The following is a 26206-nucleotide window of genomic DNA, read 5'->3' on the forward strand; positions in this document are numbered from 1 at the left end:
ATAATATTAAAGAATCACCAAGGGGGCTCAGATCAGAAAGAGTATCTTTCCCGTTTCTCCATGCTTCAGGTACTCAGTTCCTATCCTGCAGCCCCAGGATGAGACTCTCCTGCACCTGCAAGTGTGGCAACCAGCCCCCAGTGATTCACCCAGGGAAGGGCTGCTAGAGGGCATGTTCATCCCAGGGAGAACATGTTCCCCTGGACATGTTCTCCCTGGGATGCTGGTTTAAACTAGAAATTCCCCCAATGGTCTGACTTAATGAGCTTCGTTTGGAACCCAGAAATCTGAGCACTTAAAACAATCGCCCTGGTGTGAGGCTTAGGACAAGATAGATTTAGAATGAGGGGGAATCAAAGATGAAGATCTGGAAACAACTCACTGTACCCCTGGTGTGGTGCTTGAGGAAGGGGGCGCTAATCTTCTGACTGTTTTGTTGAATGGAATTTTGTGGCGACTGGTCACAGAGATCACCTCCCCAAATCCAATTCTTTAAAAAAAAAAAAAAAAAAAAAAAAAGAAAAAAAAATTCCTACAGTTAACAGTTCTTTTCTTGTTGCCAATACTCAGTGATTGAGATTCGGGAAAGATTGCTGAAACCAATAAAGTGGAGATAAAGGGGCCAAAGTGTGGGATTAAAAGGGATGAGCCCAAGCTGTTAGCAGACACAGGTGAGTGACCACCTGTCCAGGCCTGATCTGACTGCTCAGGGGCCGGTCTGCAGCTCCGGATTTGGGGGTGAGGGGACAGTTGAAGCTCGCTCTTCTTCAGAATTGCCAAAGCCACCAAAATAAGCCCTGCTCCCCTCCAGCCAGCAGAGCCCGTCCATCCTGGTCAACCTGGTGGACAACGGTGCAATTGACCGGCATGAGCTGCCTCTCGCCCACCCAGATGACGGCCAATTTTTTTTTTTTTTTTTTTTGTAAGTCATCAAATTCAATATTTACAAGAGAACAATTCCATGCTTGGTTCTAAAACTACTGACCACCCAAGGATCAGTTTACTTCTCCCTTCAGTCCATGACAAGAAAAATGTAGGCTTGTGCTTTCCTCTTAAAAGCAGAATAATAAATAGAGCAATTTTTTTAAAAAAATTAAAAAGCAAAACTGTTCATTGCACGCGGCGCCTTTCCCTCTCTCTGGTCGTTGGACAGAATAAAAAAGCCCATTTTGCCAGGGCTGGGTCCCCGCAGCTGCGGCCCTGTAACTTTAAACCTGGCCTGAGATCATCGTTTTGGCGCTAGCCAAACAGAGCCCGAGAGCGGTCCCAGTGCGCCGGGCCGGGACCACCTGACGCCCTCATCGGGAAGGATAAATGCTGATTCGGCTCCCAAGTTGCCAGCTGCGAAGTTTGCACCCAGTGGAACTCGGCCACCCCAGGCTCGCGCTCCTCCAGGCTGGGCCCAGGCTGCTGCCTCTCCATCTGCCCAGCACGGACACCTCAGGCGGCCACAGAGAGCACGATTCTGCGGGGAAGATGTGGACGGCTCCCGTGCTGCTCTTGGTTTTGGGGAGCGCGTGGCTCTGGGTCCCGGCGCAGGGAGGTAAGCGCCAGCGATCGTGGCCGCCAGCAGTTGCTGGTGGGGGACCCGCGAGCGGAGACTGCTGCAGTGCTGGGCCTGGGGTCTGAGGTCTCCCCGCGGAGCGCGGGGGTGCACTTGCACGCGAGTCGGCCCGCATCCCAGAGGAGGAGAGGAGCCCAGGAGCGGCTTAGCTGGGGACAAGTCCCAAAGAAACAGCGGAGTGGGTGTGGCAGGAGTCGCCCCGGAATCCACAGGCGGCCAGGCTGGGGGCAGAAGGGGCCGCCCAAAGGGTCAGCTCACAAGAGACAAGCCCACAGAAGATGGCAGCCAGGGGCTTCTGCCTAGGTTAGAGCCCCTGGGCTTTCCCCAGCGTCCCAATCAGGAGGGCTGGTCCTGGGAGAGTTTCCCGCTGCAGTGGCCTAGGTCTCCCCTGTGTGCCAGCACCTTCTTGGGGACAGACTGGAAGAGGCCTCACTTACCTCTTAAGGGAAGGTACTGTGTGTTGGGGGCCGGGGGGGGGGGGGGGGGGGGGGGGAGGGGTGGTTGAATAGAGTGGTGGATGGAAGACGGTTGTTCTGCTTTCTCTTTCTTCCGTGCTGGGACCCAGTCCAGGGCCTGGAGCAAGCTAGGCAAGTGCTCTGCCTCTGAGCTACACCCCGGCCTGGAGCACTGGTACAAACATTGAGGTTTAAGTGGGTTTGGGGCCATGTATTGAACGGGCCCAAAATGTCAACGACTGAATTTCTGTCTGTGACTCCTTGGACTTTAAGTGGATTCAGTCTGATGGCCAGGCCACACCATCCACAGGTTCCCCTCCCCTGTGTCCTCTTCTTGCCCCCCCTTTTCTCTTGCCCCCTTCTTCCTAGTGTGCTGTGTGCTGATCTCCATGAACACCTGTCAGTGTTTTACTTCTTTTCTGGGATTTGTATCTGTGTCTGTTTCCCTGATGGCATATAAGCTCCAGAGGACTCCGATGCGTCTAGGTTTGCTCCCCGGGGTCAGGACAATGTCTGATAACAATAGTTGCTCACCAAATATTGGCTGAAGGAATTGTAAGCAAGCTATTGATCTTTGAGGCCTGAGGTTGCTGAAGGCTTTCCATATTTAAGATCTAGGTAGGCCTAGCCCCAGGAGAGTCTTTCTTGGAGAGGGTGTGGTCTCCAGGGTGCCCAGCCTGCATTTCTATAATTCCAGGGCAGACAAGAACCCCTAGACTTAGGGAAATTATACAGAGTGCTCTTGTGCCAGGGTGTCTGCTTCAAAGAGACTGAACCACTCTGTTTACAGGGGCCATGAGCTATTCATGGTTGTCCTGTCTTTGGAACTTCTCTTTCCACTGGAATATATACAGTTCTTTATTTCGTTTCCGTTTTGGCCAGACACTGTGCACATGACAACATTTTTTACTCAGCAGAACAAGGTGAGGGAGGAACCTACCTGAGCCACACATCCTAGCATCCCAGGAAACACAGGCCCAGGCTTCCTGGTCCTTTGTTTCCCCCAGGGCTAGGGTTGGTTGTAATCATGTCCAGCCAGTTCCTAAGCATCAAAAGTACTCCTAGAAGGAGGTGCTCAATCTTGTTTGAAAAAATAGCTAGAAAGTCCACTGATAAAGAATCAAGGCCAGCCCGGGGCTGGGATGCGATGGAGTCTGCTGTGGAGTACTTGCCTAATGTGTGTGGGGCCCTGGGTTCCATCCCCAGGACTGGAGAAAAAAAGAAAGAAAGAAGCCCCACTGGGGTGGGCAGCCTGGGGAGGGGCGGGGGTGGCTGTGTGTGGAAGCTGCACTGGGCAGGAGCTGAGGCCCAGCAGGGTTTTTGTCTGGGAGTAATGAGTGAGGCGACTTGAATATGGATGACTAACTTCATGGAGCTGAGCTATTGTTGGGGAGCTGGGCTGGGGGCAATTATGGTGATGAATGTTATTATCCTTCTCTTAGGGTCCTGGGCCCTACTGGGTTTCTCCCATCCAGTGCTATAATCTGGTTCAGTTTTATAATCTGGTCCCATGTGTCATCTCTCGGGGCGTTCGTGGATTCAAAAGAAGACGGTTGTCCACACATCTGGCGTTTTCCTCAATTGTCCGGCCCCACCCTCACTCTGAACTTTGGTCCAAAACACGTACTTTGGGGCCTGTCCGTTAGACAGTTTGTTTTGTGAAATTCTGCAAGCCGTTGCTTGCTGCCAACCCATGTGCGCTTTTCCGGGACCAACTCACCCAGGATTAAGCATGCAGCGAATGGATTTCCCTGTGATTTCCCCGAACTTCTTGCCAGTTTTGGAGGCCCTGAAATCTTTGTGAGCTGCTAAGGATTTGTTGCACTTGAGGAATTTAATAAAGGTCGGGTCTCTTTGAGAATTTGGGAGGAAGACCTGTACATAACAGGGGAGTACAAGACTCTAATAGCATCTAATATAGAAAAGCACATGTTAAAAAAATGTGTCCAGACAGGAGAAGGCTAAGTACAGACATGGCCAAGAGGACTAACTCCCTCTCTCCACCGCTGTGAATGAGCAGCCTGAGAGTGACTGTCCTAGGGAATTAATAAAGACCTCCAACCTTAAGGGAGGATGACTGATCAGCAGGAAGGGTACCGCCTGCCCTGCATTTCCATCCCCCGTCATGTGCTAGGAATGTCACCAACTACCTCATTTAATCCGTTACAACTCCTGTAAACTGTACATTACCTCAGAATACTCCAGAATTGGGGATTCAGAAATGGGTCTGATGCCAAACCTCAAGCTCTTTTTACAACACTACTCTGCCATTACAAAAAAAAAAAAGTTGAACTTGAAACTAAAAATGAGCCTCACCTTAAGCCTCTTAAACATGAAAGCAAAAATTTTCTAAGGATATAATAACTGTACATTACTGACCACACTATCCCTTTATGAGTGGAATTCTTGAATTCACTCTGCACAGGGGTACATTGCTGGGTGCAGGATTTGAACTCTGCTGCTTTGAGGAGGAGACACTAGCCCAGAGCGTGCTTTGCAGTCTTCACCAAGTCACGGACCTGCGCTCTGAATTCCACTGGCTTATCTGAATATTTGTCATATTTCTGGCTTCTGAGAGCCAGGCAGCCAGGTTACAACTTGTGAAAGTATTGCAGGGGAGTGCGGGGAGGGAGTGGGAACTCAAGGACACTGTGCTGTGCTTGTGAAGCTCACTTAGTGAGTCTGACAGAGGCCCCTTCCTCTCCAGGGAAGCCTTGCCATTCCTGCTACCCAGAGCCTCTCAAGGAAACCGACAGCATGAGCCTTTACTTGGAAGAGCATCAGATGGTCAGGGGTGCCGGGGTCCTTCTAAAGCCAAGTGTACGGTTACTGAGATTTGTCAGGATTCTGCTGGGTGGGCAGGAGATAAAGCTCCCCTTGATTAGAGTTTTGAACCCTTTCTCTATTGATGTCTTTTTTTTTTTTTTGATGTTGAGAATGGAACCCAGGGCCTCATGCTTGCTAGGCCAGAGATCTACCACTGAGCTACATCTGCAACCCTTCTACTGATTTTTCTTTCTTTTTTTTTTAATGGTACTGGGGATTGAACTCAGAGGCACTCAACCACTGAGCCACATCCCCAGCCCTATTTTGTATTTTATTTAGAGACAGGGTCTCACTGAGTTGCTTGGAGCCTCGCTGTTGTTGAGGCTGGCTTTGAACTCCCGATCCTCCTGCCTCAGCCTCCAGAGCCTCTGGGATGCCAGGTGTGCGCCACCGGCCCTGCACTTCAACTGATTTCTTGAAGCTTTCTGAGAAAGGAAAGTGATTGGCATTTTATCCAGAGGCTATGAGGTAGGTGAGGGAATAGCTGCAGTCCTGCCAGGTTCATCCAAGGCAGGAGATGGAAGTGGCTGCTTCCTCCCCACGTGCCTGAGCCCAGCACCCATCACCCAGCCTGTTCACAGCCAGTCAGGGGATGGTGAGCTTTCTTGAGCTTTGGCAACAAGAGGACAATGGGTTTGTCCTCATCTTCTTTGGCTGAGTGTCTTGCCTCAAGAATGACTCCAAGGAGATGGGTGTGTCCTTGGAGGTGAATCAAGCCATGTCCACTGGGAGGCGTGCAGCCTTGGCCAGCTGGTTGGCTTTGTTGTTTGAGAAGCAGAAAATTGAAATTGTTAAGGAGATAAAAAATCGAATGCAGTTTTTCTGTTGTTACTGGTTGTCGTTGGTGGGGGAGGGGGTGCGAGTACTCTACCACCAAGCTACACCCCCAGCCTTTTAATACAGCTTTAAAATGAAACAGAACAAAAACCAAAGGAAAATGTGCTCTCAACTTCTGCCTGGGGAGGCAGACCTGCAAGACGCCCCAGACAGTAGACAGAGGCCAACCCTGAGCCCCCCGGGGGCCCCGAGTCACCATTGTTATGTTTGAGGCGCTCAGGGGAATGCCAATGACCTGGACGGCAGTGGGTGGCAGGGACAGGAGGTGGGAAGGGCTGTAAACATCACCGAGGAGAACAGGGTATTTCCCACAGTTCATCACCAGGCCTCCACCCCGGAGAATAAAACACAGCAACTATAAGAAAAGCTGTGATCCAATGAATAGCGTCTCACCCAAAGGACAAGGGTTCCCAGTTTGTCTAGAGTCTAGAAAGGCAAGGAAAAGAAACCAGATTTATGGACGTTAAACCAGCTCCACCCAAGGAATTCGTTTATTTAACAAATGTTTGTGGAGAGCTGCTGCGGGGGTGGGGGGGTGTCATTGTTACGCCCACTTCCAGCTAGTCTGAAAGATGTCCTATCTGCTGTCCACCTCAGTCAAGGTGGTTCACTGAGAATCCGGAATCTCTTCCCTCAGTCTGGACATGTGTTCCACCCCACAGCCCTGCCCTTTGCTTTTGGTCTCTACAGGTGACCAAACAGCATCTTGGGTTCTCTTTTTCTCTTTTTGTTCCTGAGCACAGTGTGCCTTGGGTAGCCAATATGTGCCTGAACACTAGAAAACTATTTCCCGTTCTGTTTTAGCCTGTTTGGCTTCCTGGCCTGTTGTGAGTTCTGCTAATGTGTGACAGTTTCACCCCAGCCGAATCGCCCCATAATAAGGTGAAATGTAATCTGTAAGGCCGAGGGAGCCAGGTTCTGCATGGGAGGGGTTAGCAGCATTAACTATATTTTAGCAGCTAACATTGACGAAGGCCTTAGATACCTTATTCCCCCCCCAATCTGATCTCACCCCCTGCTCTGTTGTCCCCACACTTGGTGTCTTCACCTCCTGACTCTGCACCCGACAGGGGCCCCACAAACTAGGTTCAGTCTCAATATGGTGCCCTCCTCCTTTGTGCTTCTGTGGCCCACCCCTCCCAGATGCGGACTCCTGCCTCCACCCAGGCTCTAATCATTCCCCAGCTCCAGCTCCGACTCCAGCTGGCCTTCACCACTTCCCTTCCACCAGCCCCTGTCTATTCCAGTTTCTCTGTTTTTGCTCTAGAGGTTTATTCTGCCAGAACTGCTCCTCCCAAGATCAAGTCCCATCTTCCCCATGAGTCTCTTTCCAGTTCACAGTCCCAGGACTCCCTCGTACCTGCACACCCCTGGCAGGGGGCGAGCGTCTGCACCTGGGGTGACCCAGGATGCTGCTCCATGTATTCTTTTTATATCCACAACACGCACCTGTCCATTTGTCTCTTTTCTAGCTGCCACCACATATTCATACTTCCTGTCTTTAATTCTTAAAGTTTTTAATTGACCCATAATTATACATATTTATGGGGTACCATGCAGCATGTCAATATGCATGCAATATATAATGATCAGATCAGGATTGCTGCTGCATCCATCCCCTTGAGCCTTTGTTATTTGTGTTGGGGACAGTCACATGCACACTTCTAACATGTACACCCAGTCATTGCCAACCCTCCTTATTCTGCAGCCCTCGGGATAACTAGGTGTGAACATTCGTTTTCATTTCTCTCAGGTATATATATGCAGGAGTGGAACTGCTGGGTCATATATGGTGGCTCTTGATTTACCTTTTTAGGGACCTGTCTGCTGTTTTCCAAAGTGACTGCACCATTTTACATTCCCAGTGACAATGTACAGCATCCAACTTCTCCCTGACCTTGCCAACACTTGCTTTCTGTATATTTGTGTTTAAATAGTAACCATTCGAATGAGTGGAGTGGTATCTAGTAGCTCTGATTTATCTTTTCCTAACATGTGTTGAGTATCTTTTCCTTTACTTGTTAGCCATTTGTAGATCTTTGGAGAAAATGTCTGTTCAAATCCTTTGCCCATTTTTAAGTTGAGTTGTACTTTTATTGTGATTAAAAGCATTTTTTTTTAATTTTAGATACTAGACCCTTACCAAATAGATGAATTGTAGACTTTTTTCCCATTCTGTGAATTGGGTTATCCTTTCAATTTCTTGAGAGTATTCATTGAAGCACAAACTAAATACTTCTTAAAATCTAATCTCATTTCCCTTTGTTGTTCATACTGTTAGGGTTCCATCTAAAAAGCTGTTTCTTAACCAAGGTTGCAGAGATTTACTCTTGTGTTGTGTGGTTTTAACCCTGGTATGTAGGTCTTGGGTTCATTTAGTTAATTTTTGTGTGTGCTGTGAAGCAGAGACCCAGCTCCATTTTTTGCAGGTGGTATCCAGTTGTCTCACTACCATCTGTTAAAAAGATGATTCTTTCCCCACTGAGTTATCTTGGTATCTTATCAAAAATCAATTGCTCACACATATAAGTTTATTTCTGAACTCTCAATTCTATTCCATTGATCCATATTGCTGTCCTTATGCTAGTACCACATTTTTTATTTTTAAAAAAATTTTCATTTTTTAAAAATTTATTTTAATTTGAAAAACTTTCCCTAGTGCTGGGGATCAAATCCAGGGCTTCTACATGCTAGGCAAGCACTCTACAACTGAGCTACATCCTCAGTCCATATATATATGTAGTAGTTGGACACAATGCCTTTATTTTATTTATTTATTTTTATGTGGTGCTGAGGATCCAACCCAGCGCCTCACACATGCTAGGCAAGTGCTCTACCACTGAGCTCCAGCCCCAGCCCCTTCCCTTGTTCTTTATGCAGGTTGTGTTAGTGATTCTTCCTGTTCTATTTTCATTATTTGTGCATAGTTCTTGCCCTTGGAGAGGAGAGTGCCTACAGGGGCTGGAGGGCTGGTGGTGGAGTGCTTGCCTCCCATGTAGAGACCCTGGGTTCCACCCCCAGCACCACCAAAAAACAACAATAAAAACCCTGTTGCGGCCACAGTCAGCTGGTGAGGAAGAAGAGGGAGGAAACGGTGGCCTTTCAGTAGGAAGGACAAGCAGGCAGATGATAGGAACATCACAAAAATCAAGTAGGCTGGACAGGAGGCTAGGAGCCAACTTAGTGGGGAGGGAGCATTTGCGTGCTCTGGTTTAGCTTCAGGGATCTTGAGGTTACGCGGGACGTGCAGTTGGCTCCATCTCAGGAGCACAAGGGGAATCGCCTGCTAAGGGGCATCCGAGGTGAGCCCTGCAAGTGAAGCCATGCAAGTGAAGCGTGGTGACTGAACTTCCCCTGCGTCAGAACAGAGGGAGAAAGATGGTACGGGAAGGTCCGGAGAGATCCTCCGTGCCAATAACAACTAGTTTAAAAAAAGAGAAAGATCTATGGAGCCACACTTGAAGCCTTCCAACCAGGCTCAGGATCAAGGCCAAGGGCAGCTAGTGGAAACAGCCACATTCTGCAGGGGTGGACAGTGAGGTGGGATCCAAAGGCTTCTCTTCCACTCTTGCAAAACTGCTCTGCTCAGCTGACAGCCAGAGTGAATCAGAAGCTCAGATTCCCGTTCAGTTTCCCAGCAGATGGCAAGTGCTCCCCAGTACCCCACCTCCCTGCCCAGAGGCTGTCCTGGGGCAGCACTTCTAAGACAGGTTCCTGTCATCTGATGACTCAAGGGCTAGCACTCTGCCCTGAGAGGTGGCCTTTCCTACCTGACTGTGCTCCCAGGCCCCCCACTGAGTTCCAGAGACCTCATTAGGGAGGTGTGGTTCCAGTTTAAAAAACTGTGAACTCATTTCCTCTTTTACAGACAACACTCTGCTCTTAGTCAAGGGTGAACCGTCTTCCCAAGTTGAGTAATCTTGGTTGAGGTTGGAATCAGCAGCCTCTGTGTGAACGCTTGTCCGTGTTGGGGGGTGCACAGAAAGTCGATTCACTTCCGTGAGCCCTGGAGAGTCTAAATATCACCCATCCATTCGTTCTGCCAGCCAGCACACCCATGCCAGCGGCTGGACCTAAGCTTATGGCAGAACGACATGTCACCCTGGCAGCTACAGATGCTGGTCCAGAGACAGCAGTGAATGGCAGAGCCACCCAAATGTTGTCCTGTGCTAGTACAGGGGAGAGGCTCTCCTGTGGGAGAGCTCTGAGGGATGGGGATTTTACCTGGGCAGTGAATGGTTTGGATGGGCAGTGAGATCGTTGAAAGATGAACCTGCAGGTGCCCAGAGCAGCTCAGCCTAACGTTCCTGTAGAAGTTACTTCAGAGCAGCCTCAGTCTGTTCCAGCTCTATCTTTAAGGAGCAGAGAGACCCGTGGGTCGGAGGTGAACAAGAGCAGCCAGTACCTATGGAGCCAGCCGTGTCACAGTGGTCAGGGCATGGGCGTTGGGGTCTATGGGTCTGGTGGATCCTGATGTCTAAGCTCTGCTTTGCTGCTTGCTCCATACCTGGGCAGTTCACTTCGTTTTCGTGAAGACCAACGAAGGGCACATGATACCACGTTTTGCACATTCTAAAATTCAACAAAAAGTGGCCGTTATCAAAATCTCACCTCATGGTTGTAGAGACTAAATGCAGAATTTGTGAATGAAACACAGAAGGTCTCAGTTTCTTTCCCCTTCCAAGGGGAGAGAAGATGGATCTAGTTGGGACGCCTGATGTCATGTCTTATGGATCTGAAGTTCTGTCTCGTCTACCTTTCCAGTGACTTAAAATGTGACTCCTTGCTAGTAAATTGAAAATAATTTTCCTAGTGGTCATTGGCTTCTACTTTTTCTTTCTTTTAAAAAAATCAATGCTAAGGATCAAACCCAGGACCTCAGATGCTAAGCATATTCTCTACCACCAACTTAAAGCCCCAGCTCGCTATTTTATTTTTATTTTGAGGCAGGATCTTGCCAAGTGGCTGAGGATGCCTTGGACTTGCTGACCTTCTGCCTCAACCTCCCGAGTTGCTGGGATTACAGGTGTGGGCCCCTGTGCCCAGTAGCTGTAGGAAACTTTCAAAATTCTGCTTTCAACTTTGGGGGAGTGACCCAGAGGGGTCACCCCACCCAGAGCCCATTATGCCTGCCTCCTGGCTCCAAACCTTAGTGGGAGAACCTCTTTTGATTCCTCCAGAGGAGCTAGTGGCACTTTTCCAATGCCAGCAGCCAGCAGCCATGTCCCAAATCCTCGTTGGGCTCAGCCAGCAGGGGCTGACAGACCTGTCAGAGTGAGTGGACAGCCACTGCTCATTAGAAATCAAACAGCAAGCGTCACCTCATCTCGCGGGTGAATGGTCCTGTCTTCAGCTACGCTGTCCCTTTTGTTAGGGGGAGGTGTTTACCAACTCTGGGGTGAAGGCCAGGGAACAGTGCAGGGATATTATAATCTAAGGGGTCATTCAAGAGAAATTTCCTTCTTGGCTTATAAACGTACTTACGCAGTCAGCCACCCAACCGACGTCTGCTAAAGGCCGACCGTGGCGCCAGCCCCTGGCGGCCTGGGCCGTGTGGGCTGGAGGTAGCACTGTGAACTTCTGACAGAAGGTAAAGAGAGTGCATTTCTGTGGGTGCCCGGGGTGACAGGGCCAAGCCTTCTAGAAGTTGCCTAGATGAATTGGGTTGCTTAGATTTTCCAGGGCCAGACTTTTGATCCAGGAAGCAATTTACCAGGGTTCAAGGAATGGGTAAGGAGAAGTAACCCATTGGCCATATCAGTGAGGATGTGCCCACACCCTGCCAGCATCTGGACTGCCAGGAGTGGAGGGCACACAGCCCTGCGGTGGGGAATGGCTTTCTTTGTGCAGAGGAGCTTTGGAACTTCAAAGGCTATTGGCTCCCTCCATATTCCAAAGAAAGGCTTTCATGAGGTCAGGGGCGAGGCCAGCCTAGGGGCAGCGGGAAGCTTAGAGGCAGTGTTCTGAAGTCTTCCTCCTGTGGCGGGACACCAGCTCGTGGTAACCAAGGGAAGGTTAGCCAACAACACATTGGGTGCGTTTTGAACAGAAATGAAGGGGTCGCACAGAGATTTGGGTGGTCAGGGCTAGAACAACCGGCAGGGTCAGCTCCTCTCTGCCGTCTGAGGTGTGTTTATTTTCAGGTTTCTGGGCACAATTTGGAGACCTGATGGGAAAATAAGATTCAAAAGCCCATGTCTATGTAAAAGAAAAGAAGTGGTGTTTTTCCTTTCCAAATACACATTTTGACATCTCACCAAAAGCATGACTTTACTGAAAAAAAAACAAAGAAAAAAAAAAGGCAAAGCAAGTGTCTTGGGGCTGTGTGGGCTATAGCCATGTGGGCTGTGGGTGGCATGGTGCACTCCTGTCGTTGTTTATTAGTTATCAGACAGTTTCTCCTGGAGGCAAAACCAGATTCCTTACATTCCTAGATTGTCCTTAAATAAAAAAGCATTTCACTTTTCTCATGGCTGCAAAAGTCTTCCCAAGGCTGTTTGGTCACCTCTCCTCGAAGGCTGATCTGGGTGTGCATTTTGACCCTGGAGCAGCCCTGGAGTGGAGGACCCCTGGGGCAGCCTGAAGGCCTGCCCTACTCTGCTGACCAACACCGCGGGTTTTCTTTGAAGACCCCAAGAGTGACTCAGCTGGAGGCTGTGAAAACTGCTTGTCCCACGCAGAAATGAATAGAAGGAGCTCCTCCTGGCATGCAGGTGGACAGGGCAGGAACTGCTGGCTTTTGTGACTATCCTGTGCATCACCCAGGAGTAGCTGGCTTTGTGGGGTGGGTTTGCCAACACGGCCCTAAGGGATCCTGAAGTGCATTCTTGGCTCCAGGAATGTGCATAGTTCTGATTGTTGGTGGGTGACGACTGGGAAGGCTTCCTGGCCTTTACCTGTCTGGTTCTTTCCTTCTCTGTCACTTGGCAGCAGAAATGCTCTAAGTGGCCTCACAGCTTCCGCCTGACCCTTCCCAGCACACAGTCCCTTCATGTGGAACCCAGAGTGGCCTTGCTTTCTGGCTCAGGTGAAGTCCTCCCCTACTCAGCCCTTCCTTCCTGGCTTCTTTCCACCCTTTCTTACCCAGTCCATGCCAGTTCGTGAGACCAAAGACCTGGCCTGAGCACTCTAGTGCTCAGAGTGGTACTCAGCACATAGCAGCTACTCAAGAAATATTTGTAAAATAAATATAAGTCCTGGAGCTTGAGATAAGAGAGATGGGCTTGGTTGTTTTTTGTTTGTTTGTGGTTTATTTTATTTTTCATGCAGGAATCAAACCCAGGCCCTCTGCGTGCTAAGCAGGGCTAAGCAGGGACTCTACCATAGAGCCACACCCTCGCCTGGTGGGTTCAGGTCTCGATCATTGTTGCCGAGTTCACTTTACAGCCAAGAGAGCCGCAGTCCAAAAAGGACATTCTTTGAGAGCAAATTCTAGCCTTCTCCTCATCAGGCATTTAGATCCTCCCGATGTTCCCTAGAAGGGGACACTTTTGAAGAAGTTGAGACTGTGGTCACCAAAGAGGAAGACTGAAGGTCCTAGCAAGATGAGATTTCACCAGGGGAGTGGGGCCTGGGGGACGGTGCTGCTTCTGACCAGCGGGACTGTGACTGGGGGGAGGACGAAGGTGAGGGTGGGGAGAAGAGAAGGAGGGTGGGGCCCAGGGAGCGGGTGCACGCTGTTGAGAGCTGCCGGAAGTCCATGTCAGAGAGGGGCGAGGCTGCCTTTTGGTCCTGTGTTGGACCCATGATGCACTTGGCTTTGTGTCACCCATGAATCAGACAAACTCAGCAAAGCACTTAACTGGTGACTTGGCAAAAAAAAAAAAGTTGTCCTTTCAACATGTTAAAACGTAAAGGAGACTTTGCAGGGTTGCAGTAGGGGCCTGGCGAAGGGAGGGAGCCCGCTGACTCTGAATCCAAGGATGAGCCACCGGCCGAGTGAGGAGTCCGTGGATAAGAACGTCCCTATGAAGAGACCTCAAAGGTGGGATTGTGGCCACGGTGGCCTGACAAGGCTCTGGCCAAAGGTGTCCAGAGTCTTGCCCAGATGCCCAGTGTGGGGCTTCTGAACGCTCCGACCTGGAGGGAGTTGTGTTAAAGCTGGACTCAGCAGGGCAGGCTCAGGAGCCCACGGGGGCCTTCGTGAGAAGAGGACTCAGAGGAGCCTGACGGAAGGTGGTCAAGGAGTCCCCTCCAGTCTCAGGTCCTCGTCTGTTAAGGGGACAGTGATGCCCCTCACCCCACCCTCAGGCTGTTGTGGAATGGTCAGCAGGAAGAGGACCCAGAAACCCTGCAGTGGCCGGCAGAGGTGAGGGGGTGCCGGGTGTTGTGCCTTCCAGCATGGGACACCTGCAGGGCCCCTCTGTGTGAGGAGCCCCCGCCCCCTCTCTTCCCACACTGATTCTAGCCCCTCCTGGGCACCCACTTCACTGGGAGCTACCAGCTGATGGAGGAAGGGCGGGGAGCTTGTGGAAGGGAGCACAGATTTAGGAATCGGTTTGTCAGGACAGCAAGACAAGCCAGTGTGGGGGCGGGAGGAGCGGGCAGTGGTCAGGCCATCTGAGCTGGCCCTCGTGCTGGGCAGTCTCTCCTGTGATATGACACAGACACTGGAAGAAGCTTGTCTCAGTGAGAGCTGGGTGTTTGGAAGCCGTGGGTAAAAAAATTTGTCAGAATAACTCTCACCTTTTGCCAGGGAGTCAGATTACAGTGAAGTGCCACTTAAGGACAAGGACACACTCAGATCACTGTTAGGCAATTTTGTTGTGATGCGGCTGTCACAGAGGACACTGACATGAACTTGGGTGGAAGAGGTCAATCATTTGACATGGTCTTTGATGCAGTCAGGAGAAATGGCCCATGGTGGCCATTAAGCAGCAGGGGTACACACTAAGAGATGACCAAAAGTATACTAGACACCCAGACCAGCCATGTGGCTGTTTATTGTCATTAGCAAGGATTACGTGCGTCAGATACTTGGGTGTGCTAGTTACACTTTTATCCAATTGGCAGTGAGTAGGTTTGCACACACCAGAATGTGTGGTGCTATGACATTGTGACAACCGTAGTGTCACTGGGTGATAGAATTTTCCATCTGGGCATGGTGGCACGCGTCTATAATCCCAGCGACTCGGGAAGCTGAAGCAGGAGGATTGCAAGTTTCAGGCCAGCCTCAGTAACTTAGCAAGGCCCTAGAACTTAGTGAGACCCTGTCTCAAAATGAAAATAAAAAGGGCTTAGTGGTTAAACCCCCGAGTGCTAGTTCCTCAGTACAAATAAATAAATAAAAGGAAAAAAATTTCCAGCTTCATTTTAATCTTATGGGACATGGTTGTGCTGTCATTGACCGAAACGTCATTCTGTGACTCTGGAACTTGTGTTCCCATTTTACAAGAGACTGCAAAATAAACGCAAGAAAAATGTAGATATTTAATGAAAGAACAAAATCTTGGGGAAAGCATAAGTGGACATTTACGTGCTCTAGAGGAAGCATTTGGGAGCATGGCTTCAAAGGAAGAAAATAAACAGAAAAAAAAAAGATGATGATGAGTACCAACAGAGCTTGCCATTTGCAAAAGAGGCAAATGCCAACCAGGGAAAAGGCAGTCCAAAGAATGTGTTCTTAAGGTCTGATTAGCACTAGCTGCTACAAAAAAAGATGAATAATACCATAAAAGAAAAAAGCCCACAAAGAAGACATTCTCAAAGGGTAATAACCAGATAGCTAGAGACAGTCATCACCACAAACCAAAGGGAGGCAAATAAAACCAAAGGATTAACCATATATTCAAAAGATTAAGAATTTGGGAGTATTATAATTCCAGGACTATCCTGACAATGTTGTATCTAAACTCTAAGATATATTTTAAGAAATACTATGTGTAAACTTGAATCATCTCTACAGAGATGTTGAAACTTTTTTTTTTTTTTTGCTACTGGGGACTGAACCCTGGGGCACTTAAGCACTGAGGCACATCCCCAGCCCTTTTGTATTTTTTTTTTTAATTTAGATACAGGGTCTCACTGAGTTATTTAGGGCCTTGCTAAGTTGCTGAGGCTGATTTTGAATTCTTGATCCTCCTGCCTCAGCCTCCCAAGCTACTGGGATTACAGGCATGCTCTACTACACCTGGTGAGATGTTAGACTTTACTACAAGGATAAAAATCATTTATAATTAGCACTTAGATACAAATAAACCCTTTCAGTTCTTTATTTTCAAAATGAAGAACCTTAAGTTGATTTGTCCAATCTCCTAAATAGTATAAATCATGGCCTCGGTTTTTAAAGAATAACAATAGAAAATTGTCCAGGTAAATAAAAGGTTCCTGCCCTATTTGGAAACTTCCACTGATTCCTCATGCTGGCCGAGGTTGGGTGTGGCAAGAAGAGGTCTGAAGGTGCCTAGGAGGGTATAAGGCTCTAGAACTCTCTGTGCACCTGGCTGTGGGTATCACCTGTGTGAACAATGGTGTGTGAGTATGTGCATGTGCCTTGTGCTTGTGAGCTTGCATATGTGTCTCAGACGGACCCCTGAGCAAGGAGACATCAGTGCGTGGCTTCAGAAGGACAGGGGGACAGGACGTCAGACGCTGGCTGGAAACTCCGCAGCAGGCCTAGAGCAACTCTTCGCCCAGGAAAGCCTTTGGCCAAAATAATAAGAGGAACGATTGAGAACTCTTGTAAAGATCAACTTTCCCATGGTGCAGAAAGAAAGCGGAGGCCATGGGACAAAGGACCTGCTTCTGAATCCTGACTGTCATTCATAAAACACCCTTTGTCCATTCAGAGCGATTTGGGTGTTTGGCTCTGAGGGCCAGGGCTATCAAAGAACAAGAGGGATTTTTTATCAAGTTACGCTTTCATTGAACTGAGCTCTCTATGAAAGAATTCAAATCAAATTCATTCAGTACTTTTTTTTTTTGAGAAAGGGTTGTTTTTTTTTAAGTTACAGACGCCACGTAGCAAGTGATTTTGCTGAACAGATCCAAAAGACATTTTTTAAGTGGATGATTTGTTCAAAACAGAGGAGGGAAGAAAACAGGATGCTTAGTTTTTTAATAAGGACACTTGCTTGGCAAAAGAATATTCCCATTGAGCTTAATAAATACAGTAAATATTTGCCCACTCTACAGACTCATAAATCCTGTGGGACCCACCACTGCCATCCCCCTAGCCCAGTAAATAACCAGCAGAAGAGGCGACCCATTTGCATGCCCTGAGTTATTCAATTCGGAGCCTTTTCCCCATTCCCAAGATAGAGAAATGAATGCATGTGCTTAAGTCCACCCAAAGCCATTGATCCGCAGCTGGATAAGGACTTGAGATGCAGACGGGAGGCTCAGGAAGTGAGCGGGTTTCCTCTGGGGGCCTCCCCGCTCCAGGCATCTGCAGAGAACTTATGATCAAATATTTATTAGCTGTGCTTCTGGCTGGGTTGTCTAAACAGAGGGAAAATAAGGCTCCATAGGCAAGGAATGGATTGATAATTTGAGCACTCCCTAGCTACAGATGAACATCTGCTCTTTAATTACACAAAGAGGTCTCCAAGCACCCTTCCTCCTGCTCCCGGGATGCACGTGCTTGCTTATTTTGCAACTGTATTTAGTCATGGAATTTCTAGAACCACTCTAGTCTGGAGAGGAAGCCCATGGCCTGTGAGTCAGATTTTTAACTCATGAAAAGGATTATCTGGTGAGTTCAGAGATGATGCTTGGGCACAGTCATGACTAGTTCTGGGTCATTGCAACAGAGGTGGAAGAGGACATTCCTATTTTCTATTCTCTCCAGTCTGAGCCCATTTTCTGTTGCTATAATAAAATACCTGATACTAGGGAGTTTATACAGACTAGACATGCTGGGTATGGTGGCACATGCCTGTAATCCCAGCAGCTCAGGAGGCTGAGGCAGGAGGATCACGAGTTCAAAGGCAGCCTCAGCAAGAGCGAGGTGCTAAGTGACTCAGTGAGACCCTAAATAAAATACAAAATAGGGCTGAGGATGTGACTCAGTGGTTGAGTGTCCCTGAAGTCAATCCCTAGTCCCCCCACCCCACCCCACCCCCCAAAAAAGAATAAACATTTATTTGGCTTATGGTTCTGGCTGGGCAGTGCAAGAGCATCTGGTAGGGGCCATCTTGCTGCATTATAACTTCTTCCTCTTCTTATTTAGCCACCAATCCCATCCTAAGGGGCCTACTCTGATCATCTCATCTCATGACCTCTTAAAGGCCACACTTTCAAATGCCATCAACAAATGAATTTGGGGATTAGTTTTCCAGTACATGAAGCCTGGGGGAATGCGATTGAACCAAAGCGCTCCCCACTGTGGGATTCGCCCTGTTCTCCACCAGTGCCTCACTCCACTGGAAACCCCTCTCCCTGGCACCTCCCAGTCATTCATCCCCTTGTTGGCACAGAAAAGGCAGAGTGGGGCAGTGAGCCCTAATTTGCTTATTTATTGGCACTAAGAGTCGTATTCGTGTCTTGATGCCCTTGAGTACGTTACCAACCCTCCAGCAAGCGGTGAACTAACAAGTTGAACTGTGTCTATTAGGTCTGAACTAGAGCCCATGGTCCTTGTCATCCAAGTGCACAGCAGCCTCAAAACTAAATGGAGAGAGAACTTTATCTATTTATTTATTTGTTTATTAAGCACTCTCCCAGTGAGCTCCATTTCAGCCCTGAGAGCTTGATTTTAAAAAGTCAGAGACCCTGATTTTGGACATTGTGATTCAGTAGGTTTGCACGGATCCTGGAACTAGGCAGGTTTAGAGATGTTTCCAGTTGCTTCTGTTAAGAATCTTTTCCAGGTTAAATGATATTCTACTCATCTGAATGCATTGACTCATCATAGGAATCAGTGCCAGGAAGAACCTGCTTCCTTTGGGAAAGGGATTCACACCTGTGTGCAACGCATCTCGGTGGAATCCGGGGAAAGGGCTGGCTGCTTCATCTCTTTGTGTTTCCATTAGTGGAGACAACCAGGCCACTGAGTGTGCTCCAGGTCCTGCAAAAACAATAGTTTGGTTCCTGGCACTGTGATATGCCAGAAAAAGACCAAAATTAAATAAAAGTGCCGCAAGAAATGGGTAACAAATCATCTGGCTGCGGCTGGCTGGTCAGGTCGGCCCACACTGTTTCTGTCTCAAACCCTAACTCAATTTTTCTTCAGCCATCACAGGCCAGCTAGAAGATGACCTTGTGACCCCAGGTGCAAAAGAAGACTCAGCTGCTCCAGCTATAGAAGACAACATCGTGACCACAGGCACCACTGAAGAGTTCTCTGCGTCTTCTGGCCCAACGGCTCTGGTGAGTATCTTGGGAAGAGACGAATCTGCTCCTCTCTTGGAAGAAGGATAGAATGTGTATTGTATGTAAAATCAACATAAACCACCTTGCCAAGGGATCATGAGTGGCATGCTTCCAATTCCGTCCAGTGGGGAGGTGGTATACTGACAGGTGACAGGTGAAGAGGACTAGCCCAGAGGTCAGACTCAGAAAGAACCAGAAAGAGCCAGGTTTTAAAACTTCTCCTGCGTTACAGCACAGTTTCAATACAGTCAACTGTCGTCTTGCACGTTGTGGCAATGTCACTGATACAAGTTCCCCAATATGCAATCTCCATTTCCTGCCTCTATATGTAGACCAGTAATGAGCATGAACTGGAATCAGCCCCCAGACCACGCTGGTATAACCCACGTGGATTCTGTGTGGACACACATCCTACCCTAATGAACTGTCACTGACACATATCTCAGGCACCTGCCCTAGGCAAGACAAGAGGCCAGGTCCAGGGAGGAGGCCGTGAGACACACCGTCAATCATCTAGGAGTTGACGACTCATTGGTTAACAAGACGGAGGCTCCTGCCCACCTGACCTTTGCTTTGCCTTTGGCCTTTCTGACCTTTGAACACCAACCTGGTTCCAACTTTGGCTTCTCTTTCCTCCTCCTGCAACACTCCCTCATCCTCCCTGGCTGACTTTCTTATGACTCAAGTTCTGAGTTATCTCAAAGAGATGTTATCTAAAGCATCCCACCCCCAGCTGCAGGGTCAGCAAGTTATCCACCAGACATGTCCCACTGACTGTTCCTGTCAATAAAGTTTTATTGGAACACTGTTTGGGTGAGAAGGATCTGGTGGCATTCACACTATAAGAGCAGAGCTGAGCAGTTTGGGCTTGCAAGGCTGAGAACATTCACCATTTTGGTCTTTAGAGAAAAAGTTTGCCAACTGCTAGTCCAGTCCAGTCTATGTTTTCTTCAAAGCCCTTAAAGTTACTTAAAATGATCTTTTGTATTTGTTTACCTATTGTCTTCACACCCTGTGACCCAGCCCCAGACTGCTAGTGGGGAATTTTTGTTACTCATTATATCCCAAGGGTTTGGAAATAGGCTGGACCCACAGTAGTTTCTGGTAAAAAGCACAGAAGATAAAATTCACCATCATAACTATGTTAAGTGTATAGTTCTGCAGTTCTAAGTATATTTGCATGGCTAAACAGACCTGCAGAACTTTTTTTGCCTTATGAATCTGAAGCTCTGTGCCCTCTCAGCAGCAGCTCCTCATCCTTCTCTTCTCTAAGCCCCTGGTGCCTGTTAGCACCTTATCTATTTTCTGTCTCTGATTTTGACTTCTCTGGATAGCTCACAAGGGAACCTCACCGTGTTTGTCTTCTGGGGACTGGTTTATTTCACTTAGCAAAGTCTCCTTAAGGTTCGTCTGTGTTGCTTCATGTGTCAGGAATTCCTCCCTTTTTAAGGCTGAGTTGTCCCTGTGTGTGTGCCACATTTGGCCACCCGGCTCTCTGCTGGTGGACGGCTGGCCTGCTTCCGCGTTTGCCAATAGTGCCTCCTAGCACCACTGTTTCCTGTGGGTGTGCAGATCTCTCTTGAACGCCCTGCTTGGAATTCTTTTAGGTACTCAAGAACCACTTTCAGATAGTGCTGCTATCTGAAAGCAGATAGTTCTAGATTTACTGTTTTGAGAAGCTGCCATACTGCTCTCCACAGCAGTTCTCCCACTTTAGTGCACAAGGATATATACATTCATAGCAGCCCTTCTAAGAGAAGCGAGCGCAAACCTAGCTCATCACAGTTTTGATCTGCATTTCTCCGATGAGTGATGCTGAGCATGGATTCATAAGCCTGTGAGCCATTTGTATAGCATCCTTAGAGAAATCTCTACTGCAGACCTTTGCCCGAGTTTTGTGGGTTCTTTTTGTTGTTCCGTTGTAGTTCTTTATACACCTTATCAGATAAATGATTTGTAAATATTTTCTCCCATGTAGGTGGGTGGCCTTCCCCCCCTCCCCCCGTGGCTGGTGCCCATGGGTGCACACACAATTTTAAGTTTGATGTGATTCTATTTGTCTGATTTTGGTTTTGTTGCCTATGCTCACTAGTTTGTCAACTGCTACATTGACATGGACTTTGGAGTCAGCAGAACTACTTCTTTGGAATCTTCAAAGTGCTAAGTGTCTTTTTCTATGCTGATGAGTTGACTAATAGCTTCCAGCCCCTGGGTAGCTTCTGGAGTGGAGCTGGTCCCCCAGAAAGACAGAGGTGGGATTAAAAGGACTCTCAGTTTCACTCCAACCTCCAGGGAAGGGAGAGGGCTGAAGGTGAAATTGGTCATCATTGGCCAATGATTGAATCGATCATGCATCGGCAATAAAGTCTCTGTGTGGATTCAGAAAGATGAGGTTCAGGGAGCTTCTAGAAAGCTGAGTTCCTGGAGGCCCCTGGAGAGTGGTACCCAGAGAGAGCCTAGAAGCTCTGCCTCCTCCTATGTTCTCTGGCCCTGTGAATCTCTTCAGGGGCATCCTCTGTGATACTCTCTGTAGTAAACCATTAACCCAGCACTACTCAAGTCCTGCCCTGTAGTTTACAGGGTGACACGAGTTTGGGCATATTGTCAAATCATTCTAAGCTTTGTTCGTACAATAGGACTAATAATATGATCTATTTCCCAAGGTCGTGTGTGGAGTAAGTGAGAAACCACTTAAAGCGCCGGGGGCCATGTAAGCTCCCAGCAATGGCTAGTGGTCACTCTCACTGGGGGAGGGAGGAGGTGAAGGATGATTCAGGTGTGTGTCCACAGGTTACAGGGAAAAAGTGCTACTCGGGTTTATGGAAAAGCAAATATTAAAGCTTTGTGGCCTGGTGGGTTTTGGAAGAAATTACCCACCAGCAAGTCAGCATGTCGAACATTTGGAATCCGTTCTTGGAGGAGACCTGGTTTTATTCCTGTTCCCACCCTTCTTGTTTTGGTTCCTTGGTTCCACTTTGAATTTGTGCCATCATGTCTTGTGTATATTTATGCCACCTTAAACCCTTTTCTGTTGTAAGCCAGAGTAAGCACTTTAAAACATTAAGCTTTATTTTCTATTTTGCCTCATTTGCATGTCTAATAGGTGCCAACAAATGCAGAGAGTAGAACAGACGTTCCCATTGAGGATCTGCCCACCCAAGAAGGCTCAGTCCACACCCACGAAGAAAGCCATAGCACCACAGTCCCTGATGTAGCAACTAGCCGCTCCAAAGGTAAGGAGACCTGTCACCCCAGTAGGGGTGGATCTGCTTTTGTCCACACCTTCCAAAAGTCCATGAACAAATGTAATAACAGGGGATATGTTTATAATGCAAGAGTGGGCACCACGATGCACTCCTGTAATCCCAGCAACAAGGGAGGCTGAGTCAGGAGGATTGCAAGTTTGAGGCCAGCTCAGCAACTTAGCAAGACCGTGTCTCAAAATAAAAAAATAAAAAGGGCTGGGGGTGTAGCTCAGTGGAAAATACCCCTGGGTTCAATCCCCAGGACCTAAAAAATAAAAATTTTTTAAAAATTTTAAAAAGAAGAGGAAAGAAATAGTGAGTTCTGAACCAAGCTTTGTGTGGTGGGTTCAGAATTCAATTTATGAGTTGCTAGATCGAATTTAACTCTCAGGTTGCTGGAAATCTATCTCTACCTTGAATCACAGCTAGTGATGTGGCCCCTGCCAGGGCGAGTTAAGCAGCTCCTGACCCTGTACCAAGAACTTCATGCTATCAACAGCATGAAACTCGGCCAGCCTAAGTAAATCTTGATAGATTCCACACTAACACTGACCATCTCACATGAAGTTCATGTCTGCATATGTGGAGCAAGGATCTTCTACATCAGATGGATCAGGATCTGGGGTTGTATTTGTGATTCGTGGTTAGTACGGGCAGCAGTGCAAATGGAGAAGCTTTGGAGGGGGCTTTGGGGTCATTACCATTATCCTGAGAATTAGACCTTTGCTGGTGAGCATGAGAGAAGGTCATGCTCAGCAATGGATGGGTTCATTCCTACTTCCAGAGATTTCTTAAAAGAAATTCAGCTATTTGAGATTTTTTTTAATGTGCCTTATTTTGTAGCAGGAGAGAAAAAGAGCAAATCTTCAAGTAACTCCAAGGAGTGCTTGCTAACTGGAGAAGTTTTATATAAATTGTTTCATCTAATTAGATTTTATGTTTCTGTCTTTAAGATGAAAAGCCAGTGTAAAGACCATGCTTGAAGCAGTGGTTCCCCCAAACTAATTCCCCAAGCCAACTACACATTTAAACAACCAGAAAGTCAGTCTGTATGTGTGTGAGAGAGTGTGTGTGTGTAATGCTGGGCATTGAACCCAGGACCTTGTGCGTGCTAGACAAATGCTCTACCATGGAGCTATATCCCCATCAGCAATGCACATTTTTGTATTTTTTTCTTTAAGTTGGGGTCTCTAAGACTAGCCTTGAACTCAAAATCCTCTTGTGTCAGTATCTCCAGTAACTGGGACCACAGGCACACACCACTGCCCCCAACTATATTATCCTTCAATAAACACTTCTGGGTCAGATGCCAATCTGGTTTTTAAACTCTATAGCACATCTGAGGACTTAAAAAATGCTTTTATATTGTACTCCCATGTTCATAGCAAGCAGCATCCACAATAGTTAAAATATGGAAGCAACCCAAGTGTCCATGGACCAATGAATGGATAAATAAAAATAGTATATATGTGGAACAGAATATTATTCAGCCTTAAAAGGGAAGGAGATTCTGTTACATACTCAATCCCACTTTGAGCCTCATTATCCTGAGATATTTCCCATAAGAGTCAAAACTGTCATTCTGAGAACTGGATTTTAAGAGGTAATTTTATTAGGGCAGCAGATGGCCAGTTTTCCCATGGAGTGCCCAAGTACGATGGTGTTCCCATGCATGACACATGCTCATGATCATGGACAGCATCATTGGGAGGGACTGGGGAATACAGAACTAAAAGCTCTCAATTAGTAGAGTCTTGCATCAACTTTATTTTCAGTAAAGCATTTTCTAACCCAGAGTGCCTTCAATGATGATAACCGTGTGTTTTGAGCCTAGAATCAGTTGCCTCCAGGCTAGGACCTGATAAGCAAAGATTGAGCTATCACTGCTATACTTGGCTACCCAGGATGACAGTTTGATTCCACGACCCTCTGCTCTGGGAGGCTCAAACCCAACAGTCTCCTCCCCATTATCTGAGGGTAGAATGTTCAACATACACTCTGTATAAGTATCCCAGAGCCATGGGATCGGCTCATGCAGAGAGCCCTGGATCTGGGGAACTACCCTGGGGCCATCTTGAAAAGATATCTTATTTTGAGGAGACTCTTGCTACAAAGTGAGTGGATTATTTCAAAGCCAACCAACTGGTGAAAGTAAGCATCTTTTAGATGATGGTTGGCTAGTGTGTTGGGAAAAACCAACCCTAAATTCAAACCCAAGACTCTCCTCCTCCCAACACAGATCACCTCTGACATCAAATGCAAACCCCTCCCCCCACCAACAGAAACAACCAATTCTGCCCATGGACATCAGCTGGGCATCCTCTAATCCAATTTAGTTCTGACATTATCTACCTGAAAATAGCATCAGATCCCATAGGTTGAGGGTTCAGTCCTTCAAGACTGCTCCCAGCAACACTTTAGGGGCCAATTGTGAGTTACAGACTCAGTATATAATGGAGAAACAAAGGAAAACACCTTTGTTTTAGGAACTGTGTAGAACTATCTGGAAGAGACTCACAATGGAGAATATTCATATTATAAGTTCTAGAGTAGATCTGACTGGTGATAGAAATCTAAACATAATTCAGTGGCATGAACAGGTGAAACTCGGCTAGGCATGCTGCTGCCTTGTGAAATCTGGATTTGGCAACCCAAGCAGGGAATAGATGGCATGCGAGGAATCACAGCCCTGTCAACTCTTCCCAGATTAGAGTATTACTCTCCCAGTGAGCAATAGCCCTGGGCACAGTCTGTAAGTTTTCCATGATCTCAATATTGGACTAAGTATCCACAGCTGTGGATTCTTTCGCCACCATAATCTCTGAAACTTTTTGACCATTTATTTCATATCTCTGTGGCTTAGTGTCCTTGACTCTGCTTTCTAAATTTTATGAGAAAACAAGTCATGTATACAGAGGTGCTGTGAACCCATGGATGTGAAGAAGCATTCATGATTTTTGATAATGATAGACACCAAGACAGTTTCATGTCAGCGCTTGCTTAAAACCCATCCAATTTATCTGAGAAATTATCTTCTTTGCATGTTTTGTTACATTGTATATATTTTGCCAATTGTTAAATTATGGTTATTAAATCCTAATAATTCTATATCACTACATCTTTCCCTTTTCAGAGAAAGTAGCTGAAGAGACAGAAACAACAGTCGAGAAAGGTAGGCAAGACCACAGGTTCAGAATATTCCTGTGGGCGTGGAAGACAGTTTCTTTAAACCTGATTTTTTTGATGAGTTGCCTATTTTTCCTGGATTATATTCAACAAGAGCAGAAGAGAAAAGCTTCTGAGAATAGTTTTCATTCATTGGGAATGAAAACATTCATTCATTATATATATATATAATTTTTTTTTAAAGCAAGCACAGAGAATTTTCTTTACTTGAAAAGAAGTAGGACTGGGGCTGCAGCGCCTTGGTAGAACATTAGTGTGCACCTTGGTAGAACAATCCCCCTGCCACTATGACCCGTATCCCATGACTTCCTGGGTTCCTCACCTAGCACTGTAAAAAAAAAAGGGGAGGGAAGAAAAGGGGGAGGAAAAAGAAAAGAAGTGAACGACTCACTTAAAGACGCTGCGGGAATGAAGTTCTACTCCAATTTGGTGTCACTAGGAATCAAAGTAGAAGCCAGTTGACAAGCCGTGTGAAAACACCACCCATTAGGTGAGGTCCATCTGCTATGCACAATAGTTCCCGAGACCCTGGGCAGGAAAAGAGCCCAACACTTCTCCACTCATATTTGCTGTGTAGAGTAGGGCAATGGCCTTGTTATGGGTGACATTGGTGCCACAGGTGAATGTCCTATCTGGGGCTTATGCTTTCTTTCCCCTCCTGTGCAGATGGCTTGGCCACAGTGACCCTGGTGGGAATCATCGTCGGGGTCTTACTGGCCATCGGTTTCATCGGTTGGATCATCTTTGTGGTTGTGCGGAAAATGTCAGGAGGGTACTCGTAA

At 47.4% G+C, this 26206-nt stretch overlaps 1 protein-coding gene and 1 pseudogene across 1 annotated transcript; one reads left to right on the top strand and one right to left on the bottom strand.

Annotated features, from left to right (window-relative positions):
- Positions 1–1422, bottom strand: part of LOC143637756 (leucine-rich repeat-containing protein 38 pseudogene) — a 64277-nt pseudogene extending 62855 nt beyond the window's left edge.
- A 54-nt stretch (positions 1423–1476) lies between these two features.
- Positions 1477–26206, top strand: LOC143640117 (podoplanin-like). Its single transcript, XM_077108047.1, has 5 exons — positions 1477–1543; positions 18854–18990; positions 22097–22226; positions 25372–25410; positions 26091–26206. The coding sequence occupies exons 1-5, from the start codon at positions 1477–1479 to the stop codon at positions 26204–26206; spliced, it is 489 nt and encodes a 162-aa protein (XP_076964162.1).

The sequence above is a fragment of the Callospermophilus lateralis genome, unplaced genomic scaffold (genome assembly GCF_048772815.1).
Source record: "Callospermophilus lateralis isolate mCalLat2 unplaced genomic scaffold, mCalLat2.hap1 Scaffold_122, whole genome shotgun sequence".
Classification (NCBI taxonomy): Eukaryota; Metazoa; Chordata; class Mammalia; order Rodentia; family Sciuridae; genus Callospermophilus; species Callospermophilus lateralis.